General features: G+C 66.0%; 3 protein-coding genes across 3 annotated transcripts; 1 reads left to right on the top strand and 2 right to left on the bottom strand.

Moving 5' to 3' along the window:
* The first annotated feature begins 71 nt into the window (after positions 1-71).
* CHLRE_03g175050v5 (uncharacterized protein) lies at positions 72-11,597 on the top strand. The gene is made up of 27 exons (XM_043060944.1): positions 72-345; positions 1,393-1,568; positions 1,672-1,730; positions 1,836-1,955; positions 2,302-2,517; positions 2,752-2,876; positions 3,005-3,481; positions 3,869-3,989; positions 4,147-4,196; positions 4,352-4,655; positions 4,864-4,914; positions 5,074-5,127; positions 5,306-5,409; positions 5,713-5,849; positions 6,044-6,117; positions 6,291-6,398; positions 6,621-6,797; positions 7,016-7,086; positions 7,390-7,666; positions 7,930-8,083; positions 8,281-8,373; positions 8,540-8,745; positions 8,954-9,079; positions 9,194-9,328; positions 9,508-9,573; positions 9,798-10,010; positions 10,303-11,597. The coding sequence occupies exons 1-27, from the start codon at positions 209-211 to the stop codon at positions 10,384-10,386; spliced, it is 3,915 nt and encodes a 1,304-aa protein (XP_042926073.1). The 5' UTR covers positions 72-208; the 3' UTR covers positions 10,387-11,597.
* A 3-nt stretch (positions 11,598-11,600) lies between these two features.
* CHLRE_03g175000v5 (uncharacterized protein) lies at positions 11,601-15,601 on the bottom strand. The gene is made up of 8 exons (XM_043060943.1): positions 15,430-15,601; positions 15,284-15,349; positions 14,965-15,136; positions 14,614-14,711; positions 13,647-13,760; positions 13,263-13,373; positions 12,696-12,929; positions 11,601-12,503 (listed from the first exon to the last, which is right to left on the bottom strand). Exons 1-8 carry the CDS (start codon positions 15,487-15,489, stop codon positions 11,835-11,837), a joined length of 1,524 nt encoding a protein of 507 aa, XP_042926072.1. The 5' UTR covers positions 15,490-15,601; the 3' UTR covers positions 11,601-11,834.
* Positions 15,602-15,664: 63 nt separating this feature from the next.
* CHLRE_03g174950v5 (uncharacterized protein) lies at positions 15,665-24,241 on the bottom strand. The gene is made up of 12 exons (XM_043060942.1): positions 24,034-24,241; positions 23,738-23,873; positions 23,333-23,540; positions 23,014-23,148; positions 20,909-22,774; positions 20,298-20,771; positions 19,753-19,973; positions 17,540-19,555; positions 17,239-17,383; positions 16,856-17,033; positions 16,486-16,608; positions 15,665-16,235 (listed from the first exon to the last, which is right to left on the bottom strand). Exons 1-12 carry the CDS (start codon positions 24,139-24,141, stop codon positions 16,122-16,124), a joined length of 5,724 nt encoding a protein of 1,907 aa, XP_042926071.1. The 5' UTR covers positions 24,142-24,241; the 3' UTR covers positions 15,665-16,121.
* Positions 24,242-24,293: the final 52 nt, after the last annotated feature.

Here is a 24,293-nt window from a genome sequence, read left to right as displayed (position 1 = left end):
GGCCCCTCCGGGCGGTGGGCGGGGACTGAACATTAGCTCAGCTTGGCGGGTTTAGCTGCAATTTACATATGCTCTTCTGTAACTCTAAAGTTCTGCCGGACGACAAATACACACCCGAACTGTCATGAAGTAAGGAAGTGGACATACATTTTGCTTGGCATTGTTCCGCGCCCAGGTGCAAGCCCGGCACAACAGCAGCCCTATAGAAATGCCTACCTGGCCACGCCAGCATGGCTTCCAGGAACAAAAGGAAGAGGACAGCGAAGGCATCGGCGAGGAGCACCTGGCTGCAACCGCGGCTTCGGACCGATGCATTTCCAAGCTGGTCGTGTGCGCCGATGCCAGGTGCGATGCTCTGTCATCGCAGCTGGCCTTGGGGGGTAGGGTGTAGGAACCGCCACACTGCGTCACAGACGGGCCTGTTCGGGAGGGTTCGTTCAGGGTTACGCTAGTCAGGGTCTGCTGTTTAGGCAGGGCGCGCTTGGCCGGCGTAACAGCCAGTCGTTAAGATTCAGCGAAGCATTATTTGCGAGTGAGGAACAAAAGTCGAGGCAGAGGCAGCAATTAGCAAGGGTGAGGGTGAGGAGGCGTATCGGTACCTGCCGTGGAGCAGGGGCAGGGGTAGGTGCCCTTGTGGGCGGGCGTATCGCTGCCTTGGGGCGGGGAGCGGCGCCGAAACACAGGCACTTTCTACTTGGGAGGGCGCCCGTTGCATATGACATACCACATACCGCATTGGCGCAGCGACGCTGGGTAGCACCGCACAGAGGCCACCGATGGGATGGTGGAAATTTACATTGCACCAGCAAACGCGCTTGCCATTGGTAACGCGCTGTCTCATTCCCCGTGCTCCGCCTTCGCACCTCGCTTACTCGTGCGGCCATGGACAATGGTCTGAAATGAGCAAAACCTGGAATGGGGCCTCAGGAACATTCAAGTAATTAGCTCAGCCGCTCCTAGATGTTTCAAGACTATTTATTATACGAGTGATCACTGGAGAGGATTGCTGGGACAACTTGCCGCTGCTGCAATCAGAGCGCAAGCCCTCCCTAACGAGTGATACTTATTGTTGTCTTTGTATGTCTGTATCATCGTGTATGTCCCGAAACCTGTCCAGCCCATAGACAAGAGAAAATTGGAAGTTGGAACTGACAGATTGGGTCGGCTCCACGATCTATCGATTCCCCGGCCAGTGGCCTTCAACTGTGCCTATGCTTTAACAGTAGAACAAGCGCGGACGACCGAACGTTCTTGCCAAGAAAGCTGCGGGCAGCATGGCAGGCACACCTAGACAACTCGGCGGCCAACAGCTGACAGCGTCACACTGCCACGCCGGCTGAGGGTGCCACCGCTCGAATTGCACCCAACCTCCCGCCCCCTCCATCAATGCAGTTCAAGCGCGAAGGGTCTGAATGTCGAGGCGAAGAGAGTGGTCACCATTAACGACGGGGATTTGTCAGTACTGACGCTGTGGGACATCCACACGCACAAGGTGAAAACTGGCGAAGGCCAAAAGCTCCCATCCGAGCTGCGGTCTGGGCCCTCATATGCGTTCACTGCGTACGGAGGTGAGCTTGGGCTGGCTTGGGTTGGTGCAAGAACCAGGGGAAAGCACCAATACTTATGAGTCTCGTTAGTTTGGCGTAGTGACCCTTGCTCTTGCACGTGCAGGGCACTGGGATGCGACTCGGCCGGACTACCTGCAAGTCGCGTTCACGCAGACGTGCAAGGTTAGTTACCGTACCGTAGATGGGGTGGATACGTTATACACACGGCACTGCAGTGCTTGTTAGGGGCTTCAATTCCCTCTGGCCGCCGTGCGCGCGCTGCGACAGGTGTATCTGCTGTTCGTGAACAAGGCGCGTGTGCCGGCATGGGTAAAGACCAAGGGCTTCAGGCTGGTGCGCGAGTGCCAGCCCATGGAGGTGGAGTGGGACTTGGAGCTGGCGTTCAAGGTGCGCGGGACACACAGGCGGGGGGGCGGGAGATTGTAAGTACCAGCAGCCCAAACTAAACGCGGAGGGGGGGGGTCGGTACATGCTGCGCGTTGAGCGTTGTTTTGTGGTGCATGTAACAAAAAGTTGTCCGGTGAGGCAGCAGCAAAGGTGCGTGGGCTCGGCCCGCGTGCGTCATTCGGTTGGCCACCGACCTGCATGAAGCACTCGTCCGCTAGCTTGCACCCTTGCGTCTGTACTCTACCGTACCTGTGCATGCCTGCTGCAACCCCTTGCATGCCCCAACCTCTGTACACGCGCTCCTCCGCGCTGCTTCTCCTGTATGTTGCTGCGTGCAACCTCATAGATCGTCGCGGTGATGACTCAGCGCCTGGAAGAGTGCAAGACTGCCACCATGCTGCTGTACGAGAGCGACAAGGAGTACGAGCCGGGAGTGGTGCACGGCTTCGGCGGCATGGGCGGCAAGCAACTTCTGGACTACACCTATGTGCTGCTGTGGCGCCCGCTGTCAGAAAAGGAGCTGTCTGGGTCGGCGGAAAACGCGGCCGAGAAGCACCGAAGGGTGCGTGCGTGTGCAGCGACGCGGGTTGGGGGCGATGTGTACGGTACGCAGGGGTGCCCTTGCTATGTTCGTTGGCTGATTGTTTCAGCGCCCCCATCCGCTGGAGCGGAGAGCATGATTGGTGCTTGTGCCATTCTGTGCTATTAGCCTTTGCGACACGTTGCATCCAAGCGGACTGTCAGGTCCGCCTGCTGAGCGAGCCAACTCCGCAACCTTACACAACTCCGGCCCCAGGACACGGAGAGTGGCGACGGTGACGCCAGCAACCGGCAGCGGCGGGAGGAGGTATGCCGCAGCATCGTGGCGCACGTGGTCACAGGCAACCTGGACATGGTCAAGCAGAGCTGCAGGGCGTACAGGTGTGCATGCGCGCCAGGGGCGGGGCGGGGCGCGGCAGGGCGGGGCGTTGGGGTGTGCTGCTTACCCACTGGGTGACTTTGGGTCGGTGGCGATTGTTGACCCACGCCCCGGCTGTTTCGTCAACCAGGGACCTCCTCGCTGAGGCGCGAAGTGCAGACGGTGCGTCGCCAGCAGCAGCGGCCGCAATCGGCTCGCAGCAGCAGCTGGCCGGCAAGGACACGGCGCCTGTCCGGGCGCCGGCTGCGGTGCGGTCGCAGGAGCCTTCCGAGTCGGGCGCTGACCCTCGGCACCGGGTGCCAGCACACGGCCACGGTGGCGGGCAGCGCCTGCTGTCCTCGGCGGATGGCACTGCCGCGATCGCAGTGGCCCTACCGGGCGCTCGCTCGTCACGTTTCCCCGGAGCAATGGCAAGGCCCGCTGAGAGCCGCCGAGTGAGCGTGACCTGCGTCGCCCCCGCGCCGCTACAGCCGCCGCTGCGGACAGCTTTCGTGACTCGGTCCGGTGAGCTGCTGACCAGCCGCGCCATCAAGGTGGACAACTGCGACCCCGAGCTGGTGCTGTACCTGGTGTCACAAGGCGCTGAGATAAACAGCAACGTGCTCGGGTGCGGGTGCGGGCGCGGGCGCGGGCGCGGGCGCGGGCGCGGGCGCGGGTGCGGGTGCGGGTGCGGGTGTGGGTGTGGGTGTGGGTGCGGGCGCGGGTGCGGGTGCAGGTGCAGGTGCGGGTGCGGGGCATTCAAGATGTCCGGCTGCTGTGGAGCTGCAGACACGCCGCCCCGGCGCAGTTAGGTATGATGGCCGGTACGCACGCATGGCCGCGCCGATGGGCATACTGTATTAAAAAACAGTCTAACCAGCAGTGCGCCATGCTGGTCTGCTGCAATGACGCGCGTCCCCCCTGCCCCTGCCCCTGCCCGTACACACGCAAACACACACACACACACACACACACACACACACACACACACACACACACAAACACATCTCTGCAGCTACATCCTGGACAACGTCAAGGAGCTGCCCTGCTGCGGCTACACCAGCATCGGCCACCTGATGCTGTCGTACATTTGGCACCAGCGCAACCCCATAGCCTGCGCCATGGTCATGGCAGAGGTGAGGTGTCGTACGTACGGCGCGGCTCGGCGTGTTGGGGGGCACGGCGTGATGTGGAGGGACAGCGGATTTCGGTATGCGCGCCGGGCCACAAGACCGAACATTCAAGAAGTCACCTGACCAGTGCCTTCCTCCCTCCCACCCACGCCCCATCCAGCATCTGCTGAACAACAGCTCCCACCACACCACCAAGACCAAAGAGTTCAGGTGTGTCCGTTGCGTTCGTCGCGTGGGGACACGCCTGCCCAGACAGGAACTCCATAACGCACACCCAACCACCGGGGGTTGCGTAGCGGGCCACGGGGAAGACTGCGTGGTGGTGATGGCCCCCGGTCGTGCCGTTTCCAATCCCATGCATGCAGGGAGCTCGGCCAGAAGCTGCGGAGGCTGGCTGCCTGCCTGGTGGAGAAGCTGGAGCGGCTGGTGGGCAGCTCGGCCAGCAGCAAGGTGGACGAGGATGAAGAGGAGGTGGACGCGCAGGAGCAGGAGGGCGCGGGCGGGGGCGGGGGCGAGGCGGCACAGGCGCTTGTGGGTGGCGCGGGCCGCAGCCTGAGCGGCGGCAGTGCCGGCAGCAGGGCCGAGCCGGCGGGTATGGGCACCAGCCTGGAGGACGTGTTGGCGCCGCGTGGCGTGGCGCTGTCCATCAACGACGCCCAGCCCATGCAGGTGCATCTCCTAGAGCTGGGTTGGTTGGGAGGATGCGTGATTAGTTGGTCGGTGGGTGGCAATGGTTGGATGGTTGCGCGATGGGGACATGGGCACATGGTTGGCGCTGTTTGGGACGCGCGTCAGGACGACCTTCCAGGCATGGGCTGTTCCAGACATGGCTGTTCATCACGCCCCGTGGCTTTGCTGCTGCTGCGGCCTCACGCAGGTGGCGTACGACACCCAGGACGACGAGTTCATGTCCACGGGTGTCGTGCAGGTAGGTACGGAAGCCGTCGTCGTCCCCATGCATGCATGTGTGTGTGTGTGTGTGTGTGTGCGTGTGTGTGTGTGTGTGTGGCCGCAGTTTGGCATTCTGCATCCCCACTCTTTATCCTTTTACCTTCACGATGCTCCCCCTTCGGCCCTTCCGCCGCAGGAGTACTGCAAGGCCCACTGGCAAGGGGCGGCCTACCAAGCGAATGCGCTCGTGGTACGTGTGCGATTGCACTGGCATGCCGCAAGCCCGCGGCGCTGACATGAGTCGGTGTGCTTGGCCCGGCATGCCCCATGCATGAGTCCATGTGCTTGCCCCATGCATGCCTGACGCGCCGCACGTACGTGCGTCACCTCTCCGTGCGTGACAAGTATGGCTTCCCCCTCGCCAACAGGAGGTGCATGGCGAGAGCGCCGTGCACATACGGGACAATCGCATGGTGTTCAAGCTGTTTTGCAACGCCGGCTTTGTGGGCAGCCTCGGGGAGCCCTTCATGCTGTGAGTGGCGGGCGGGCGGGCGACTGCCGTACGTACACGATCACGGCTGCGGGTGCTTGCGCTCTTGAGGCTGGGTCTCAATGCCCGCTGGCTTGGGCGGTATGGTCGGTTTGCACACATCGCTCCAGAGCAATAGCTGATGTGCCCGGGATCGCGCGCGCGTCGTGCCGTACGTCACCTCTGCGCCACAGCGTTGCAATAGCCCAGCCTGAGCGCACCTCTGGTCCATCCCTCGTCCCCATGAACGCAATCCACGCTCACCACGCACACGCCTGCCGTACACGTGTGCTGTTGGCGCCGCAGCATCTTCTCCCGCATGGCGCACATCATGATCCTGTCGTGCCGCCCCTACTTCGAGTCGCCACGCGGGCGGTGGGCCTTCCGGCTCATGTGCGAGGCCATCCTGCTGTACGTCTTCCACGCCGTGCAGCTCATGCGAAGTGGGTGCGAGGCTACGCTGCTGGCCGTGCATGCCCGTAGCTAGGTGGCGGGTGCGTGCTTGAGAGCGTGCCGTGCGTGCGTGCCGTGCTTGTGTGTTTCCACCAGCTGAGCCCACCCGCCTTGCGCCGCCATGCACCTCATGCATTGCACACCGCCGCCCATGCATGCATGTGACCAACTGACGACGACACAGGTGAGGATGGTATCACGTGGCAGCACCTGCTGCTGACGCTGTACGTGCTGTCCATGGTGGTGGATGAGGCGCAGGTCAGTGGGCGCATGCATGTGGGGGTTTGCGATGAGGGGGGCGGGCGTGGGCGCGGGCAGGATCGGGCCTCAGCCTGCGATTGAGACGGCACCTGGATAGGTAGGGGCAGCAGGACATAATCCCGAACACGCACGTGCTGCACTGTCCCCTAAAACACACGCACACGCAACAGGAAGTGGCGCACAAGTACCAGCGGCGGCTGGCGGTGTACTTTACTGACGGCTTCAACGTCATTGAGGCAATCACCATACTGCTGCTGCTGGGGTCGGGTGGCTGCAAGGTAGGTGCGCTGTCGGGGCAATACAGCAGCAAGCCTTCCAGCGCCGCGGCCAGTCACCATGCCTCGTACGTCGCGCACCCTTGCCGGCAGCTGTCGACCTCCATCGTGCCTACCCGCAGCCCGCCTCCGACCCAGCTGCGGCGAAGCCGCAGCCTCCTTTCAACCATCATCCGTCTGCCCACATTTTTTTGCATGCCGTATTATTACATCACCACCCGTCAGGCCGGCATGCTGATCATTGGCACCTCGGACCCCGCGTGGGCCCAGCTGCGCACCGCCAAGGACTTCCTGTTCAACACCACCGCTATGTTCCTGTGGCTGCGCGCCCTGCAAGTGCTGCTGCCGCTGGTGGGCGGGCTGGGCGCGCTACTCATGGTCACGTCCAAGATGGTGTGGGAGGTGCGCGCGCAAGAGCGGGCGGGTGGGCGGGAGGAAGGCGGGCGGAAGGGAGCTGAAAGGGCGCTGTCTTGGGGCGAGCGGGCTGGAGCCTGCAAGTCCCATGACAACGGTAATCAACACGTCTGCCGCGCCCTAGACCCAGACCCAATGCACCAAGGTGACGTGCCGTCCTCCCGCTCGAGATTCTCCCGCGTGCTTCCAACGCCCCCCGTGTCCAGGTGCTCAAATTCGCGGTGCTGGGGATGATGGTGATGATGGGCGTCGCATTCACCATGTATGGAATGTACAAGTGAGCGAGTCACCACGCCGCGTGCCTTACAACGGATAGCGAGCTCACCCGGCGAGCAGCGAGTGCGTTGGCTCCACAGTCCCAGTCGTCATCCATGAAGCACGGCCGCCCCGTTACCCCAGGGGCGTCCCTGCCGTTACCCCACGCACGCACACAACTACCGTGGTCTGGCAGCCGCCTCCACCGTGCACCACGACTGCTGCGGCATTTATGCCGTGTGCGACTCCCCCAATCCGGTAAATGTGACCTCACCCGCTCGCCCCGCCCGCCCGCCCGCTCACCCCACCTGCCCTCCCCATCCAGGGAGCGGGGCGTGCCCGCAATGGACTCCTTTGCCAACGTGCTGCTGCTGCTGTTCCGTACCTTCCTGGGAGAAACCATGTTTGACACCATGTTGACCGAAAAGTCAACGCTGTACAATCTGTACGGCAACATCGTGGTGCTGGTGTACACGCTGGCGGCCACCGTCATCCTGGCCAACCTGCTCATTGCCATCATCAGCTACCACTTCAAGCCGGAGAAGGTGGTGCCGCAGTCCAAGTTCCAAGACGCCGAAATCCTGAAGCAGTACGAGTACAGGGTGCGTGTACGTTTGTATGTGCATATGTGCGTGCGTGTGCATGCGCGTGTGCGTGTGCGGCGGGTGTTTGATTGGGCAGGTGGACGCGCCGTACGTGTGCGTCAGTGCGGCCCTGTCATCGTGCGTTGTGGCGTGGCCCACAACGCACAGCTAGCGGCGCACCGGTCCACCCAGCCCATGACACCACGCAGATACTTACTGCCTGCGCGAATCCATCTTGCTTCCCTCATCTGCCGCTTGCTGGCTTACACGGACGACTGCAGGTGACGCACCAGCTGCTGGGCGCGCCCTTCTCGCTGCCGCTGCTCGTCGCCAAGGCGCTGCTGCCCAGCGGCACCCGCTGCATGCTGGGCCCGGAGGCTGCCACCTTCATGTTCTCACTTGGCATCATGAACCTGGACGGGAACCCGCTGCAAGGTGCGGGCACGCCCCAGCGGCCCGCCTTGTGCGGGTGGGCGGGAGGCAGCTGCTGTGCCAAGTGCCAAGTGCATGCCCCTGGCTTGCCGGACGCGTGTTGCTTGGGCCTTCGTTCCCATGCACGCCCCGTATGGCGCTGCGCTGCTTCCGCCCCTAATGCCAAGCAAGCGACGTGTGCACGCATGCCCTGCACGCAGATGAGTCTGCGGAATCGACTTTCTTCGCCACGGGCAGTGCGGAGCTGCCCTACCTAGTATTCCTGCTCACCTTCTTCCCCATGCTCATAGCCGGTGCGTGCGTGCAAGTGCTGCTACTGTGCCCTGACACGACATGGGGTTGATTGCTGCACCTTTCCAATGCTGTAACGCATTAACGGACATCCCAAAGCTAGCTTACAGCACCTTTCCCGACCATTCTGACCGCGCATATCGTCCCGCCCGCTTTCTACATGGCCAGCCACCTGGGCTCTGGGCCTGTTGATGGCGCCCTACTGCGTCTTCTACTTCGCCGTCAAGGGCTGCAACATCTGGCTGCCGGCCGGGCTCAGGAGCCTCACCACGCCCTGGATGCTGGCGTCAATGGCCGGTGGCGGCGCCAAGGGGTCCGCGAAGGGCGGTGGCGGCGCGTTGGCAGCTATGGCAGACAGCCGCAGCAGCACAAAGGTGCGGGTGTGGCGGGAGAAACAAGCCGTAGGAATTAGGACGGGGCTGAGGTCATCTCGCGTGCTTACCGACAAGCGGACGTGCTTTTGTCATGACGGCGACGAAGCAATGCGGCTGCCTTTATTTGCAGCGGTGGCTTTGGTGGGTTGCAGTGCCCCTTGAGCCACCCCACTACAAGAACCACTGCCCGCTGCACTATACGCCGCAGGTGGTACCGGCGGGTGATCAGCAGGCTGATCTGCAGCTGCTGGACGCCCTGGATGAGGACGAGGCCGCCGACGAGTGGGCCCGCGCCTTTGACAGCCCGCAACAGGAGGGCAAGCTCGCGCAGGGGGTGAGCGGGGAGTGCCGTTGTTGATTGGGCCGCTGTCGCTGCCGCCTAGTTTGCTTTTAAGGACCCATTTTAAGTGGACACGCCGCCGCACTGCTCACGCATATCGTATCACAGGCGTTTCAGGTGCTGCAGCTGGGCCTGCTGGTGCCGCAGTGTGTGCTGTTCATTGTGACGCGGCTGATCATGGCGGCAGTGGGCGCACTCATCTACGGCGGCATCCTGATCGGCTTCTGCACCGTAGTTTGGCTGGCAAGTGCATGGGCCGGCGGTTGCATGTTATTACAGAGCGGAACAAGATATGTGTTTTGGAGGGCTAGCCAGTGTTTGGAGAAGGGTGCGTCACGCGTGTTGCCCCATTCATGACACGCTGCTGCGTGGTGGGGCTGGTAGGGGCCGCCTGAAGCTGCATGCATGCCGCGCGCCTGCAGGGCACCTACCAATACCTCGCGCGCATCTTCTTCAGCTGCTTCTGGGTGCTGCTGGGCTGGATGCAGGTGCGTGTGTGCATGTGTGCATGTGTGCACATGCATCGCCGTCCGGGCATGGCTGCAGTGCGACGTACCAACACAGCTCACAGCAGCTAGCGTCGGTTGGGGGCTCTCGGATACCGTATCGGTGTACGGTGGGCACAAAGCACGCAACGGTGTGCCCCCGTTCCTGCGCTGAAGTCAGACCCTACGTATGTCTGCGTCATGCTGCTCACCCTGGAACCGAGCAGGGCTGGTTTGGCGGCTTCCACGCGTTCGGGGTGGTGGACGACAGTGGCGGCGTGGGCTCCCGGGCGGGCTCTAGCACCGCAGCGCGCCAAGGCCAGGAACAGGGCAGCACGGTCGACGCAGCCGCCGGGGCCGCGGCCGGGCGCACGTCGACGCACGTGTTGGACCGGCGCTGGGTGCGTGCCAACCAAGCAGCGCTCAAGGACCGTGGACAGGTAGGTAGGGGACGTGGAGATGCTACCGTGCTTTGCGTTGCGTGATTAGGGGAATGTGCTTGCCTCATGCCCCACGCCCCAGCCCGCCCGGACAACCGTGACTGACCTTCACCTCACGGGCGGCACTGAACGAACTGGCACGGGGCACAGGGCGCAAACTTAATTGCCAGTTCTACCACACCTGCATGCTTTGGCAGAGCATGCACAGCTGTCACACGCACTTGCTTGGCCTGGCGGCGCTCCTCCTTCACCCATCCATCCCTACCTCGCACACCCGCTGCTACTCACCCAGGTGTTGACCAAAGACGAGATCAAGGCGGCCATGTTGGAGGCCGGCTTTGCAGAGGAGTTTGTTGCATCCGTCACGTTGGGATAGTGTCAGGTGTGGTAAAGCTATTGAGGCCCAAGCGCCTAGGTAGGGTACGTACCCCATGGCCCACATGTGTCCAGGCCAAGGGTTGCTTTCGGTCTGGGTACATCTGGATTTAGCATGGTCGTGCTTTGGTGCAGCGCGCGTGTGACGCTGTGATGGCGGTGGCTCCTATCCGTGTGTGATTTCGGGGTTGCCGCGCCGCCTTGCATGCTGTCCGTGCGCTAGTGTGTCCTTGTGATGCAAGCGATATTGCGCTGGAAACTCAAGAACTACTTAGCCCGCACCACACCGCAAACCGCACACACCTTGAGTCCGCAGCCCATGGGCCGCGCTTGTGTGACCACGATGAAGGACTGCGGCAACGTGCTGGTCTGAGGATGCAGTGGAGAGATAGGTGTTATGTGTGCAGTGTGTGACAGGGGCTGCGCACGGCATGCAGCAACCTGTCGGAGAGCTAGTGCGTGGTGGACTCATGCTAGGCAGCTCGGGGAGCGCACATCTGGGCTCGGCCCGAGGGAAGGGGCTGCGGAGTGCGTACTGAATGAAAACAGGCGGGCACCGCCTGGCCAAGTCTAGGAAGCGGCGTGCGCCGCGCGGATGCCGGTAGGTCTTGGAATACAGACCCAGTTCCGGTATAGTGCCTGGATTTAACAGGTGTTGCTGATGTTTCCGGTGTGTGGGATAGTAGGCAGGAAAGAGCCATGTCGCAGAGACAGCGAATGGCCCGAACGAGTATTCATCTTGCGTGTCGTGTGCAGTCGGGCGGGGCAGGAGCTAGATATTATGCAGGGGGGGCACTGACTGCTGAGGGCTGAGGCACTCGAGATCTTATGACCACGCCTCGAGAATGCGTAAGCAGCAGATTTCCTACGTTGTATGCGGGACGCCCGGGAGCTCGCTGTGCCGGGTGCGTGTACGACGGTATACGGTATGTTGCGTGTATGCGTGGCGCGTGCGTGTGCGCGCATGCATGGCCCACGAGGCGGTGCACTGCGGCAGGAGTTGACCCAAGATTGGCATGTGGTTGGCTTGCGTGGAGGACCTAGTTCATTGACTGAGCGGCGCTGATAGCGGCATAGCGCACCATCCCGCATCGCGCTTTGATGAACAGCTGCATAGCCTGGCATACCGCGCTTCGCTGAAGCCCTATTGTGCTCCTGGCCTCGCAAAAGGGCAGCCGGTGAATGCACGAATGAAAGGACATGCTTGCTAATTGCTGGCATGTCAGCCGACTTTACAACAGCTGAACAGTGTTGGCCATGCTCATGTAGCCACAGGCGCGAGGCCCTGGGCCCAAGCAACGCATCGCTAGCTCACGCTACCCTGCCTTTGCGACCCAATCCGCAACCCACAGCACTCCACCAAAAGCACGCCACGCCTCGACCCCATCCAACCCTGCTGCACCTGCCGCCTCAAAATCCCGGCCGCCCAGGCATTCAATTGCCGCTCCCTCACTTGGCGCCGCTCTTGCGCCCCTTGCCCGGCTTCACCGCAGCCGCCAGGCTCGGCTCGGGCTCCCCCGGCGCCGGACCGCCCGCCGGCACGCCCGCAATCACCGCCGCAATCGCCTCCAGCTCGTCAAACCCAACATTGTCCTTCCCGCGCTTGTTCGCCTGGAGGCCGCCGGTGGCGCCGCCGCCGCGCTTGCTGCCGGCGCCCGCCTTGGCGCCCGCCGGCTTCACCAGCGGGCCTGCTAGCTTGGCCTTCGGCTTCTGGGCACTCATCTGCTTGGCGCCAACGCCCGCGTCCTCCATATCATCATCCTCGTCATCGTCATCTGGCGGCGGTGCCGCCGCCTTGGCCTTGGACCCTCTCCCGCTGCTCCCTGGCCCCTTGCTCGCCGCCGTCGCCTCCGCCTGCGCCGCCGCCGCCTGCTCCTCCTCCTCCTCTTCGTCCGTCCCGTCATCAATGTCCGCATCCTCATCAACCTCATCCGTGGCCGCAGACGCCGGCTTCCGCGCAACCGTTGCCGCTGTGGCCGCTGGTGCCGTTGCCGCCGCGCTGCTGCCAGCAGTTGTCGTGGGCGCGGCGCCGCCAGCCGGGTCCTTGGCCCCCAGGATCATGACGTGCCGCCCCTCCGCCGGCAGCCCAGGCACCTGCTGGTGCCGCCGCACACGCGCCTGTGTGGTGAGGTAAGGGGCGGGGCAGGCGTGGCGCGTTGCGGGAGGAGCGGGAACGAAAGAGGGGCACATGCTGAAGCTGAAGCTGCGGCCGTAGCGCCTTCCGCCCTCCTTTCACCCGCCTTTCCTCCCTTCTTGTCCTTCTTTCCTACAGCCTGTCTACCTCCCAGTCCCTCTCCCTGCTCCTCTCACCTGCACTCGCGCCACCTCGTGTCCCTCCAGCGCCTTCTTCAGGCCCGCCACCACCTCCTCCGCCTGCCGGCCCGCCAGCCGTACGCAACGCATGAACTGCTCCGGGCTGAGTCCGATGCCGTCGGCCTTGTGCACGCAGCACACCTCCTGTGCCGGGTTCATGACCACCGTACATGACCCCGCCGCCGCCGCCTCCTCCTTCCAGGTGGGGTCGGCAACAAGCATGTCGCCGGCCTGTGTGTGTGTGTGTGTGTGTGTGTGTGTGTGTGTGTGTGTGTGTGTGTGTGTGTGTGTGTGTGTGTGTGTGTGTGCGCGTGCATGTGTGTAATTAGGACTGCTATTAGCATGCGCCGCAGCCCCTGGCTTCCGTGTTTCACCCTTGCGCACTCGCGCTGGCCCCCACCTCACTGGCCCCCACCTCCGCCGTGCCCCGTGGTTCACTCGACACTGGACTTGGAATCAACTACCGTACCCGCACCCCAACCCGCCTCACCCCACCCCACCCCACACACAGCCGCCCTCTCGACCCTGTGTCCCCACTCCCCTGTCCCCCCAGCTCGCTCCCACCTGAAACAGCGCGAAGGTGACCGCCACCGGCAGGTGGTGGATGGTGAGCGGCACCGGCTCCCGCACCTCGGGCGGGTGCACGATGATCTCACTGCCGCTCTCGCCGCCCACCTGATGGTGAGCCGGTGAGGGGGTGGAGTGTCACGAGTGTTCCACACTTAGCCACAAGAAGGCATGTGACGCGCCGCCCGCATACAGCACCTGACACGGTGGCAGTGGCACCTTTGGCCCCTCCTCCTCCACCACCCACGTCCACGTCCACCGCCCCCGCCCTCCTTCTCCCTGCACCTGTCCGCCCTGGCGTTGATTCCTTGGCTCTCGCGACCCATTGACTGGGCTCGGGCAACTTCACAACCCCGGCCCCCATTACACCCCTGCACCCACCTCGACCTCGGGTTTGCGGAAGGCCATGAGTGCCGCCAGCGCCGCCAGGAAGCAGCAGTCCAGCAGGTTGCCGCCGTGGTCCAGCACGTGGCAGTCCACCCGCAGAGCCCACACCTGTGCATCATACAGAGGGGGAGAGGGGAGGAAGTTGGGAAGGAGGAGGGGCGCGTGCAAATTCAGCGTGAGGTGCACGGATTGGAGGTGGGGAGGGTGGGGAACTGGGGCGTAAGCAGCGCTGGTCCTGTGTGGGAGACGGCTGCGATGGGGCTGTGCCGCAGTGGGCCCGGACCTGCCCCGCTAGCGGCCGCCCTCCCGGGCTTGAGTGCGGTTGGATCGACACAGCTCCGTCCCCGCCCTCCAACCATCCCTTTGTCTCTCACAGCACCACCCCTAGCCTGTCGGCCACCTCCGCCCCGCTCCCCCTCGCCCTCCGCCCTGTCTCCGCTCCCCCTCCCGCTCAACCCCATCCGAAACCGCACCCGCACACAAACTCTTCCCCCTCCACCCGCACCCGCACCCGCACCTGCACCCGCACCCGCACCCGCCCACCAACCCTTCCATCCACCCGCACCCGCACCCGCACCCGCCCACCAACCCTTCCATCCACCCGCACCCGCACCCGCACCCGCACCCGCACCCACCCACCAACCCTTCCATCCACCCGCACCCGCACCCGCACCCGCACCCGCCCACCAACCCTTCCATCCACCCGCACCCGCACCCGCACCCGCACCCGCACCCGCCCACCAACCCTTCCATCCACCCGCACCCGCACCCGCACCCGCACCCACCCACCAACCCTTCCATCCACCCGCACCCGCACCCGCACCCGCACCCACCCACCAACCCTTCCATCCACCCGCACCCGCACCCGCACCCACCCACCAACCCTTCCATCCACCCGCACCCGCACCCGCACCCGCACCCGCCCACCAACCCTTCCATCCACCCGCACCCGCACCCGCACCTTGCGCCCCGCCACCACACACAGCGCCTCCTGGTCCACGGCGCCGCTCTGGCGCAACCCCCGCTCAATGAGCCGGGCCACCTGAATGGCGTCCTCGCCTGGAGGGGGCAGAGGTGGCGGCAGAGGTGGCGGCGGATGTTGGGGCGTGCAGGAGAGATTGTAAACACAGGCAGGAGCGAGCGGGTGGGGGGCGGCGCATGGCGGCGCCCGGCAGCCCGTGCTGTGCCGGCGCGACAGCGTGTTCGTGGGTGTCGTCGACTGACGCTCTTACCCGGCTTCTAGCCCCCATCCATCCCCCGCGCTCGCCCAGACACACCGACCGCCGCCCGCCACAAACACACACACGCGCACCCGGTTTCCCCGGCTCGAAGGCGGGCGAGGCCATGGGGCTGAACTCCACGTTGAAGCGCAGCGGGCCCTCGCTGGGCCGGTCCGGGTACGGAGCCTCCAGCGCGGCGCTCACCACGGCCATAACGCGGGTGGAGCCCTGGGCCACGGTGCAGCTGCGGTCGTCCAGAGAGAACTGCGGGTAAAGGAGGACGTAAGGTGAGGTGAGGGGGGCGCGCGACGAACGAACGAGGGGGGCGGGGCTGAAGGGCTTGAGCAGGGTGCGAAGGCCTGCGACATGGCCAGCGGCACTAATCGACAGGAAGCGTTTGCCCAGTCGCACCTGAAACTTTGGTTTCCGCATGTCATTTGGCCTCCGGCCGTCAAGGCGCACATCCTCCGCCAGCGCCTACGTGCATTTTCGATTCCGACCGAGCGACTTGCTCACAGGGCCCGATTTTGAAAAGGAGACGACAAGTGTGCTTGTACCTTTAGGATAAATTCTCGTTCATTTTTGGAAATGAAGCTGTCTGCGTCTCGTTGAGACATCGTCGGCGGCGGTCCGCGCACCGTTTGCCTCAGAAGTGCTACGTCAAACGTATGGCTACTACTTGGTAGCGGCTTATGCTTTTCAATGCAGCATAACAGTGCAGTCAGGGGCTAACTGCTAAATTGTGGCACCGTTCAACAACAGCCTTTGCAAATGCTTTTCGTGCACAGCTATGAAAGGACAAGATTACAGATACAACTGAATCGAAGATCGAGAGACATTCAGCCGGGGGCTGCGCGACACAAAACACCATGTGACTTGACACGCCACACACGGAGCTTGCGCCGCTGCCCTAACACACACAAACCGCATGCTTTCTACCTACGCAAGTATAGTACTTAGCGCCAAATCGACGCGCCAAACAGGGAAAAGACCACAACTGTACAAGCACACCAGGCGCCAGGATGCACAAACACTCGGCGCGTCCCGACACCTGCAAGCGCTGCCTAAGTAACTACATCGACACTGTCTCCCTGCTGCATCCGCTTCCACACACCTCTCTCTACACACTGCCTCCCTCACTCCTCACCTCCAGCTCCGCTTCGCCTCCATGCTTCCTCTACCTACCTCAGCCCCCCTCCACCCAATCCCCTTGCACCCATCCGCCCCTCCGCCCTTTTGCTTGCTGCCCTCACCCCGCTCCCTCCGCCTCCGCCTCCGCCACCACCTGCTCCAGAGCCGGCAGGGTGGTGTAGGTGAGCGAGTGGTCCACCAGCATGCGACTGGAGGCCAGGATGCCCTCGGACTGCAGCAGGGTGGTGGATGGGTGGGTGGGTGGGTGGATCGGTGAGTGGGGCAGACGGGTGACATGGGAGCGCCACCGGGCGTTGGTTCAACAAGGAGGCGCTAAGAGGAAGAAGGGAATTGCGATACTGTGGGACCACCAGCGCCACCATGACGTGTGTGTGTATGTGTGTGTGTGTGTGTGTGTGTGTGTGTGTGTATGTGTGTGTGCGTGTGTGTGCGCGTGCGCGTGTGTGTACGGGGCCGCGCACCTGCAGCTCCGCCGCAGACACCCACACCGGCCGGTAATGCCGCCGCTGTGCCGCGGCCCCACTGCCGCCTTCGAAGCCGCCGCCTATGTCCGCACCCTTGGCGGACGGCTGCAGATACAGGATCTATAACACAGCAGCAGGAGGGCAGCAGGAGAGGGACGACACGGTCGTAAGCCATCTTGACGCGCGCCAGCTCTTGTACGTGCAAGATACCGCCCTGCGTCCGCGCCCTCCCCCTGCCTGTCAAAGCCGGCAGCCCAAACGCAGTCGCCCAAACACAACACGTCGCGCATCATTCAGTGCCCTGCATGCTTCCCTCCCACTTCCTTTCCCTTTACACGACACAACCTCCCACACGACCCCTCCTCACCCGGCCCGGCGGGTGCAGCTCCGGCAGTCGCCCTGCGCCCCGCACTGCCTCATGGTAAGCCCGCAGCGCCGCCCGCGCCTGGTCGGGCACGGAGTCGTACGGCAGCAGCAGGCTGGCGGCGCGGCGGAGGCGGTTGCGGCGGCTGAGGGCGCCCAGCAGCACTAGCACCTTGCTGCAGCTGCGGGGAGGGCAACAAAACAGGAATGAATAGGAAGGTTGTAAACGCGCACGCGTCGTCGATACGCATTTGACGTTGTCAGCCTGTCAGCCTCTATCCGACGAATGTCTGCATACGCTCCCGCCACGACCTCCTCATTCCGGCACTCCATCTCGGCGGCCCTGGCGGCCCACACACACCCACGCACACGCACACGCGGACGCACCTGCACCGGGCCAGCGCTGTGACCATCTCGTCGCGGTACCGCTCCATGCTGCCCAGGCTGAGGCGTGGGATGAGATCCTTGCCCGCCACCACCCCCACCACGAAGGGGCGCAAAGCCTCGCTCAGGGCCGGGCTTGCCAGACTGCCTGCGTGGCCGCTCAGTAGAAGTGAAACAGCAGGCGGGCGGGCGTACTCATCAGAACGGTTCGGGGCTAGCTAGCTAGCTAACAAGCACCCAACAGCACTGCTAGCACCCTGGTGGCTATCACCGCTGCTAGGTCTCTCTTTTCCCGCTCGCTCACCCGGCGGCGAGAAGGCCCAGCACTTGACCTCAACGTGCGGCAGCTCCGCCCGCAGCCGCAGCGCCAGCAGCGCCGCCGCGCCGCCACCAAGGCTGTGCCCCGTCACTACCAGCCGCCAACCCTTCAGGTCGACCTCCGCAGTCGGCCGCCAGTTGCACGAGCCCAGCCCCGCGCCCGCATCCGCCGCTGCCGCCGCCGCTGCCGCGGCGGCCGACGACAATGCCGCTGCCGCGGCGGCGGTGCCGCTGGCCTTGCCAGGCGCGGCTCCGCCGTCGCTGCCGGGCCTGCTGCCATCTGCAAACCCAGCGCCCGCCAGCGCCAACGCCAGCGCACCCTTGCCTCGCAGCATCACATTGCGGGTGGGCGGCCTCGTGGCATCGGCGGCCTCGTGTGACAGCAGCGGCTTGCTTGCGTCATCCAGACCAGCGTCCGCGTCCTCCTCTTCGTCCGTGTCGGCGCCGCCAACAGCCGAGCCGCCGCCGCCGCCGCCACTGCCACGGCGGCCGCCGCCGCGCTGCGAGGCAGCCGACGCGGAGCCGCGGGGCGGCCAAAGCAGGCGACTGAGGCGCTGCAGCGCCGACGGCGGCGGCGCGGTGGAGGTGCCCAGCCCTGTGTAGGCGTAGCCACTGTGGGCGCTGCTGGCGGAGCCCAGACGGCGAGAGCCCGGCGCCACCGCTGGCTGTGCGAGTGCGGGTGCTGGCGCCGGTGCGTGTGGGCGCGGCGACAGTGGCGGCGCGTGCGAGGGAGGGGCAGGGAACGCTCGCGAGCCCCGGCCTGCAGCGCCTGACGTGCGGGCAGGGCCGGGTGGCACGGGGCCGGAGGCCAGGCGCTGATATGCCGGTGCCGCCGTGACCGCGCGGCGCAGCAGCCAGCCCCGCCCGGCTCCGGCTGCGCCTGTAGCCGCATCCGCACCGCCCTCCTCCACGTCCGCATCAGGGCCGGCCGGGCCACTGGCGCCTGTCCACCACACATCCCATGCAGACGGCTGCCGCACCTCCAGCCCCGCCGCCGCCGCGGCAGCGGCCGCCGTCGTGTCGGGCAGCGTCGCCGACGCGCCGCGCCGCCCCACAAACAGCGACGGCGCCTGACGCGGCTGCACGCCCCGCGCCGCCGCCGCCGCAGCGGCCGCCGCCGCCGACAGCGACGGCATCGTCGCCAGCGGCAGCTGCGGCGGCTGTGGCGCGGCTGAGCGACGGCGGCCGGCGAAGATGAAGCTGTCTAGGCCTGAGGTCAGGCCGCGGAGACTGGCGGCGGCGCCGCGGCCGCTGGCGAGGAAGTGCGGCACGGAGGCGGGCGCTACTTGGCGCTGCGCGGAGAAGAGGCGCGGTGCGTCCGCGTGGCTGTGGTGGTGATGGTGGTGGTTGGAGGAGCCATGCCGGCCGCTGCCGCTGGCGTCGCTGCTGCCATTCTGTGGCAGCAGGTGTGTTTCCGGCAGGGGACGGGCCTTTGTATCGGGGGCTGATGCGCTGATGCCGTCACCGGCACCGTCGGCGGCAGTAGCAGCAGTAGCTGCAGAACCGGAGCTAGGCATGGGTAGCAACGGCGTGGCCGGGGCGGAGCCTGCAGACGGAGCGGGTGCAGGGCGGGATGCGGCGGAGGCGGAGGCGCCGCCGCCGGCAGCTGCCGCGCCGCCGCCGGCAGCCGCTGCTGATTCGTTTTGTGCCGCGCCGCCGCCCGCAGACACACGCGCCCGCGGCGGCGGCATCAGGCGGGTAGCGGCTATCGGCTGCGTGGCAGTGGTCCTCGTGAAGCGAGAGGAGGCGCCGCTCGGCGGCGCGCCGCCGCCGCTGCCACCACCGGAGCCGCGGCCCGGGTGGGCTGCAGCATGCGCCGTTGGCGCCGCACCGCTGGGCGCGGCACCAGGCAAGGCACCATCGGCGAGGGCGACAACGGGCGCGGCGGCAGTGGCAGTCGCAGTCGCAGTAGAGGCGGCGGCAAGGTCCGCTCCGGGCGGGCTGGGGAACAGGGTGCTGAGCAGCTCCAGCTGCTGTAGGTCCTCCAGAATCACCTCGGCAGCTGTGGTTTGACAGGGATTGGGGAGCGTGTGTGCGGTACAGTGTAGGTTACGTGGAGGACATGGGTGGTTGCACGGAGTGGTTGCATGGGGGTCCCGCGCAGTCCAGGCATCACACCGCCATGACATGAGGCGCCAGGGGTGTGGGAGCAGGAGGGGACCAGAGCCACTAGGCAACCCGGCACTTCCGCAGACTCACCGGCCCAGATGCCGCCGTGGACCAGAACTGGAACATCTGGCGCGCTGCCGCCTCCGCCCCCGCCGGCGCCGCCGCCGCCCTCCTGCGGGTCGTCGTCCGCCTCGTTGTCCCGCTCCAGCAGGCCGCTGGGCAGCAGGTGGCGAACGTCGTAGGGCGAGCACAGGCAGTCGGTCACGATGTCCTCGGCGCTGGAAGTGCCGCGGATAGCCACCACCACACTCCTGAGGGCCGGCAGAGGCAGCGGCAAAGGAAGAGACAAGCAGGTCACAGGCGAAGGCGAAGGTAAAGCGGTATGAGGTATGGGGCATCACTCCATGTCCAATGGCGCCCGGAAACGCCACGATGTACCCCCGCGACATTCGGCCCCCACCCGCGTTACGTGTCGCCCGGCGTCCCCTTCCGCTCCAACTCCACATCCCCACCACCCGAAAATCTTCGTGCTGCCCCTCCTGGCTCCCTCCTGGCTCCCTGCTGGCCCCCTCCTGGGTCCCGCCTGGCCCCCTCCTGGCCCCCTCCTGGCCCCTCCAACTCCCCCGGGGGCCTACCGTGTGGGCACGTCCAGGCACACCATGTACGGCAGGTAGCCCTCGGCGCTGTTGCTGGTGTTCACGTGCACCACGTGCGGCGTCAGGCGGCGGGCGGAGCGCAGGATGCCGCCCAGCGCCCCACCCACACTGCTGGCGCCGGAGCCCGCAGCGCCGGATGCAGGAGCTGCAGGGAAGCTGCTGCTGGCGCTGGCGGTGCCGCCGGCTGAAGACGCGGCCGTATCGAGTGCGTGCAGGGTGCCGGCAGAGGAGGACGACGTGGGCAGGGGTGTGTAGCGGCCGCCGCCGCCACCGCCACCGCGGCTGTTGCTGCTGCTGCTGGCGCCCAGATGGCGCTGGGACGGCTGCCGCCGCCACCAGCCGCTCAGGCCGCTGGCGGGCGCCGCCGACGCGTCTTCCGCTGACGCGTCGGCGCCGCCACGACCAGGTGCGGATGCGCCCGGCGGGGCAAAGCCGTAAATTGCTTCCGAGTACCTAAAGCACACACCCAAACGCACAACTACATAATGTCGACCGCACGTCATTAACACGCCCAAGCCAACCAGCTACCGAGCTCGATGCACATGCACAAACACACATCCAGCTCCGCCCCGCCCCGCCCACCCACCCACCTCGCATACACCAGCGCCTGCTCCAGTGTGTCCAGATCCACTCGCTCCCGCCGCGCCGCAAACGCCGCCGCGAGCGCCGCGTCACCGATGCGCTGCCGGATCACGGCCTCCATGTTGGGAGGCAGCACAGCCGCCGGTGCTGGCGGCGGCGGCACCGCCGCCCCGGGCACACCAGATCCCGGGCCTGTGGCCGCGGCCGCGGCAGTCGCCGACCCTAGCGCTGTCGCTGTTGGCAGCCCAGACGGGCCGTGTGATGCTGACGTAGGCACCGTGGCTGCCGCCTCCGCCGCGACCACGGCCGCCGCGGCAATGCTCGCGGGTGCACCGGCCGCCGCCGTTGCGCCGCCGGCGTCCGCGCCCGCCGCCGCTGCCACTGTGGCTGCCATCGCCGCCGCCTGCACCGGACTCTCCGCAGCCCCCGCCCTCGCCCCCGTCCCCGCGCCTGTGTCCATTCCTGTCCCTGTCCCGCTTGCCGACCCTCCTCGGCCGCCACCAGCTGCTCCCGGCTCCAGCCGCCCCGAATCCAGATCCAAGTCCAGATCCAGGACAGACGTCAGGTTGGACGAGCGCACCACCGGCTCCGCCTCCGCCCCCGCCTCCGCCCCCGCCTCCGCTTCTGCGGCCGCCGCCGCCACCTCCGCCGCCACCTCCGCCGCCAGCTCTCCGGCTAGCTCCTCAATATGCTCCTCCATGCCTGCGGGCGTGAGGTGCACCATTGGGTGCAGCAGGCTCACAGCGCGGCCAGGCTGCAGGTGCAGCGCCGCCGCCAGCTCCACAGCAGACCGGGTGGGGATGCCCGGCTCTGCAGCCGGCGGCATCGCCGCTGGCGCCGCTGGCGCCGGCTCCGAGGTTGGCGCGAGCGTGGGAGCTGTGCTGCTGCTGCTGCTGCTGCTGCCGGTGTTGGCTGCGGCAGTAGGCCGCGGTGACGACGGGCCGTCTGCAGCGCCTTCGGCAAAGCGCACGCCCTTGCCGCGCCGTGCCTGGGCTCCGCTGCCACCGCCGCCACCACCGCCAGTGCTGCTTCCAGCCATCCCTGCCGTGCCTGTACCCGCGCCTGCTGCCACCACCGCACCACCAGCACTAACATGACCAGCAGCAGCAGACGTCGGCGGCGGCGCCTGCCCGGCTCCCGCCACCGCCTCGTCCCCCTGCACTGCAAGGAACGGCGACACGGGCGCACTGCCGGACCCCGACCCCGACCCCAGCCCCGAGCCCCTGCCCGCTTCCGTCGCCGCCGGCGGCAGCCCGCCGCCAAACGGCCCCGCCGGCTCCCAGGCCGCGGTCGCGAGCGGCCGGCATGTGGGCGTGGGCTCAGCACTCCAGTCCGTGTAGGTGCGGCCGCTGAGCATCTCCTGACCCTCCAAACCCGGAGACGGCGGTGTTGCCGCCGCCGACGCAGATGCCGCAGGTGCCCGTCGCGCCGCCTCAACGCGGCCCGCTACCCACGTCGCGCCAGCACCGCCGGCGCCTGCCGGCCCCGGTGCGCCGCCGCCCGGCCTACCCCGCACCCTGGGTGACACCGGCAACGACAGGTCGCTACCCAGGCTGCCGCAAGTCACCAGCGCCGCACGCGCCGGCGTCGCCGTGCCGCTCACGCTGCTCCTGCTAGCGCCCCCCGCCACTGCAGCACCAACCCCACCGGCGCCGCCGCCGCCACCGACGCTCGCAGCTCCGCTGCCGCCGCCGCCGCCGGCGGGGCGCAAGGCCGCCGCCGCCGCCACCATGGCATCTCGCAGCGCGCGCCGCCGCCGCTCGCGCTGCGCCGCCGCCACCAGCAGCAGCGCCGCCGCCACGTCGGACAGTGTGAGGTCCACGTGCTGCAGCAGGTGACTGGTCAGCGCCGCGATGCGCTTCAGGGCGGGGTCCCTGCGGCGGCCAGCACAGGGTAGACGCGGTGTCACACACGCAATACCGCACAGCGGTCATACACGGCAATCTCAGCACGCACAACATCGCATGCATAACCTTGGCGTGCCGATGCACCCGGCTGGCTGGCTGGCTGGCTGGCTGGCTGGCTGACGCGCCAAGTTCCATGTCAAGGCCCACGCCAGCGCTCGACGTGGCACCCACGCCCTATGCCCGGCCTAGCCAACACCCACACGCACCGGTCGGGCACGTGCGCCCGCGTGAGCAGGCCGACCTTGCAGCACAGCAGCCGCGCCAGCCACAGCAGCCGCGCCTCCCACGACTCCACCACCCCCAGCCCGTGCCAGGGGTTGAGTGCCATGGAGGTGATGGACCTGCGGTGGCGAACACCATTCATCCATCCATAATACACATGCTCCCAAACGCCACATCACCAGCCTCACCCCTTTTCCAATCGCTTGTGCCCACTGCCCAGGTTGCGCCCCCCCCCCCGCTCCACAGCCCCGCCACCCCGCCGCCTTCCGGCCACCCCCCTCCCCCCGGCCCGAACCGACTCACATGTTGAGCGCGATCACGGCCCAGGACGTGCCCACCAGCGCCGCCGCCAGCGGCCGCGGGCTCCACGCCGCGCCCGGGCACAGTCGCGACTCCACGTGCAACAGCCGCGTGCCCACCGCCGCGAACGCCAGCTCGGCGGCGAAGGCGAAGCCGTGCAGGTACAGCAGCGGACCCATGGCGGAGCGGCTGCTGGTCTGGAGCGGCGTGCCTGTGCGATGGTGTGCGTGTTGCAGAGGGGTGGATGGCGTAGGATGAGGAAGGGAAAGGACAGGCGGGGCGGAGCTCGACGGGGGAGAGTGGGCTGAGGCCAGCGACGTGCCCAGCTGCCGTGGGCTCATAACCCATTGCTACCCAGCACTCCCCCGGGGCTACGCCCCCGACCCCTCAGCCTCAGCACGCACGCACCTCGCAACCCGAGCGCAAGCAGAGTCCACTCGATGATGGACGAGAAGCTGAAAGCCCCTGCCGCGCCTGCCAAGAAAGGCAAGTAGTCTGCCTCTTCTGCACAGTCGTCCTTTGCATAGATGTACAGCACTGCAATCTGTTGGGGTTGAAAATGGGTGTGGTGGCGTAATCGTGGTGAACAGTGTCAAAAGGGAGGCGGGGTGGGGGTGGGGGCCGGGGGTGGTTTGAGACAAGCGAGGCGTGCTGCAGTAGGATGAAACCTTCCAGCGAACAACAGCAACCGTGCTTCGACTCACCAGGACGCTGGCCCATACAGTGTGAAAGAGCGCCATGGGAAACACGAAAAACGGCACATCGTCGCTTGCAATAAGAAGCCGCCTCCCAAACAACACCAATGCAGGCATTGCTGCAGATTCCAATCGGTGCTTGTGCTTTTAGAAACGGCCAAAGGGGGTCACAGGCGGTGCAAAAGCGCGAGATTGGTTCACAGAATTGCTGTTCCGGAGCAAAAAGCAAAATCCTGCCTGGCAGGCTGCAACATGGACATTCTGATGCA

This window comes from Chlamydomonas reinhardtii, chromosome 3 (assembly GCF_000002595.2).
Source record: "Chlamydomonas reinhardtii strain CC-503 cw92 mt+ chromosome 3, whole genome shotgun sequence".
Classification (NCBI taxonomy): domain Eukaryota; kingdom Viridiplantae; phylum Chlorophyta; class Chlorophyceae; order Chlamydomonadales; family Chlamydomonadaceae; genus Chlamydomonas; species Chlamydomonas reinhardtii.
This window is presented reverse-complemented; position numbering and strand designations above follow the sequence as displayed.

Coding starts and splice junctions, on each gene's coding strand:
- CHLRE_03g175050v5 (XM_043060944.1), top strand. CDS start 209: ATGCCTACCTGGCCACGCCAGCATGGCTTCCAGGAACAAAAGGAAGAG. Junction 5,128..5,305: donor ACCAAGCGAATGCGCTCGTG/GTACGTGTGCGA, acceptor CCTCGCCAACAG/GAGGTGCATGGCGAGAGCGC. Junction 6,118..6,290: donor TGGTGGTGGATGAGGCGCAG/GTCAGTGGGCGC, acceptor CACACGCAACAG/GAAGTGGCGCACAAGTACCA.
- CHLRE_03g175000v5 (XM_043060943.1), bottom strand. CDS start 15,489: ATGTCTCAACGAGACGCAGACAGCTTCATTTCCAAAAATGAACGAGAA. Junction 14,712..14,964: donor CTTCGAGCCGGGGAAACCGG/GTGCGCGTGTGT, acceptor TGCCCCCTCCAG/GCGAGGACGCCATTCAGGTG. Junction 12,930..13,262: donor TCACCTTCGCGCTGTTTCAG/GTGGGAGCGAGC, acceptor ACACACACACAG/GCCGGCGACATGCTTGTTGC.
- CHLRE_03g174950v5 (XM_043060942.1), bottom strand. CDS start 24,141: ATGCCTGCATTGGTGTTGTTTGGGAGGCGGCTTCTTATTGCAAGCGAC. Junction 20,772..20,908: donor CAGGCGCTGGTGTATGCGAG/GTGGGTGGGTGG, acceptor TGTGTGCTTTAG/GTACTCGGAAGCAATTTACG. Junction 16,609..16,855: donor AGCTGCACCCGCCGGGCCGG/GTGAGGAGGGGT, acceptor GCTGTGTTATAG/ATCCTGTATCTGCAGCCGTC.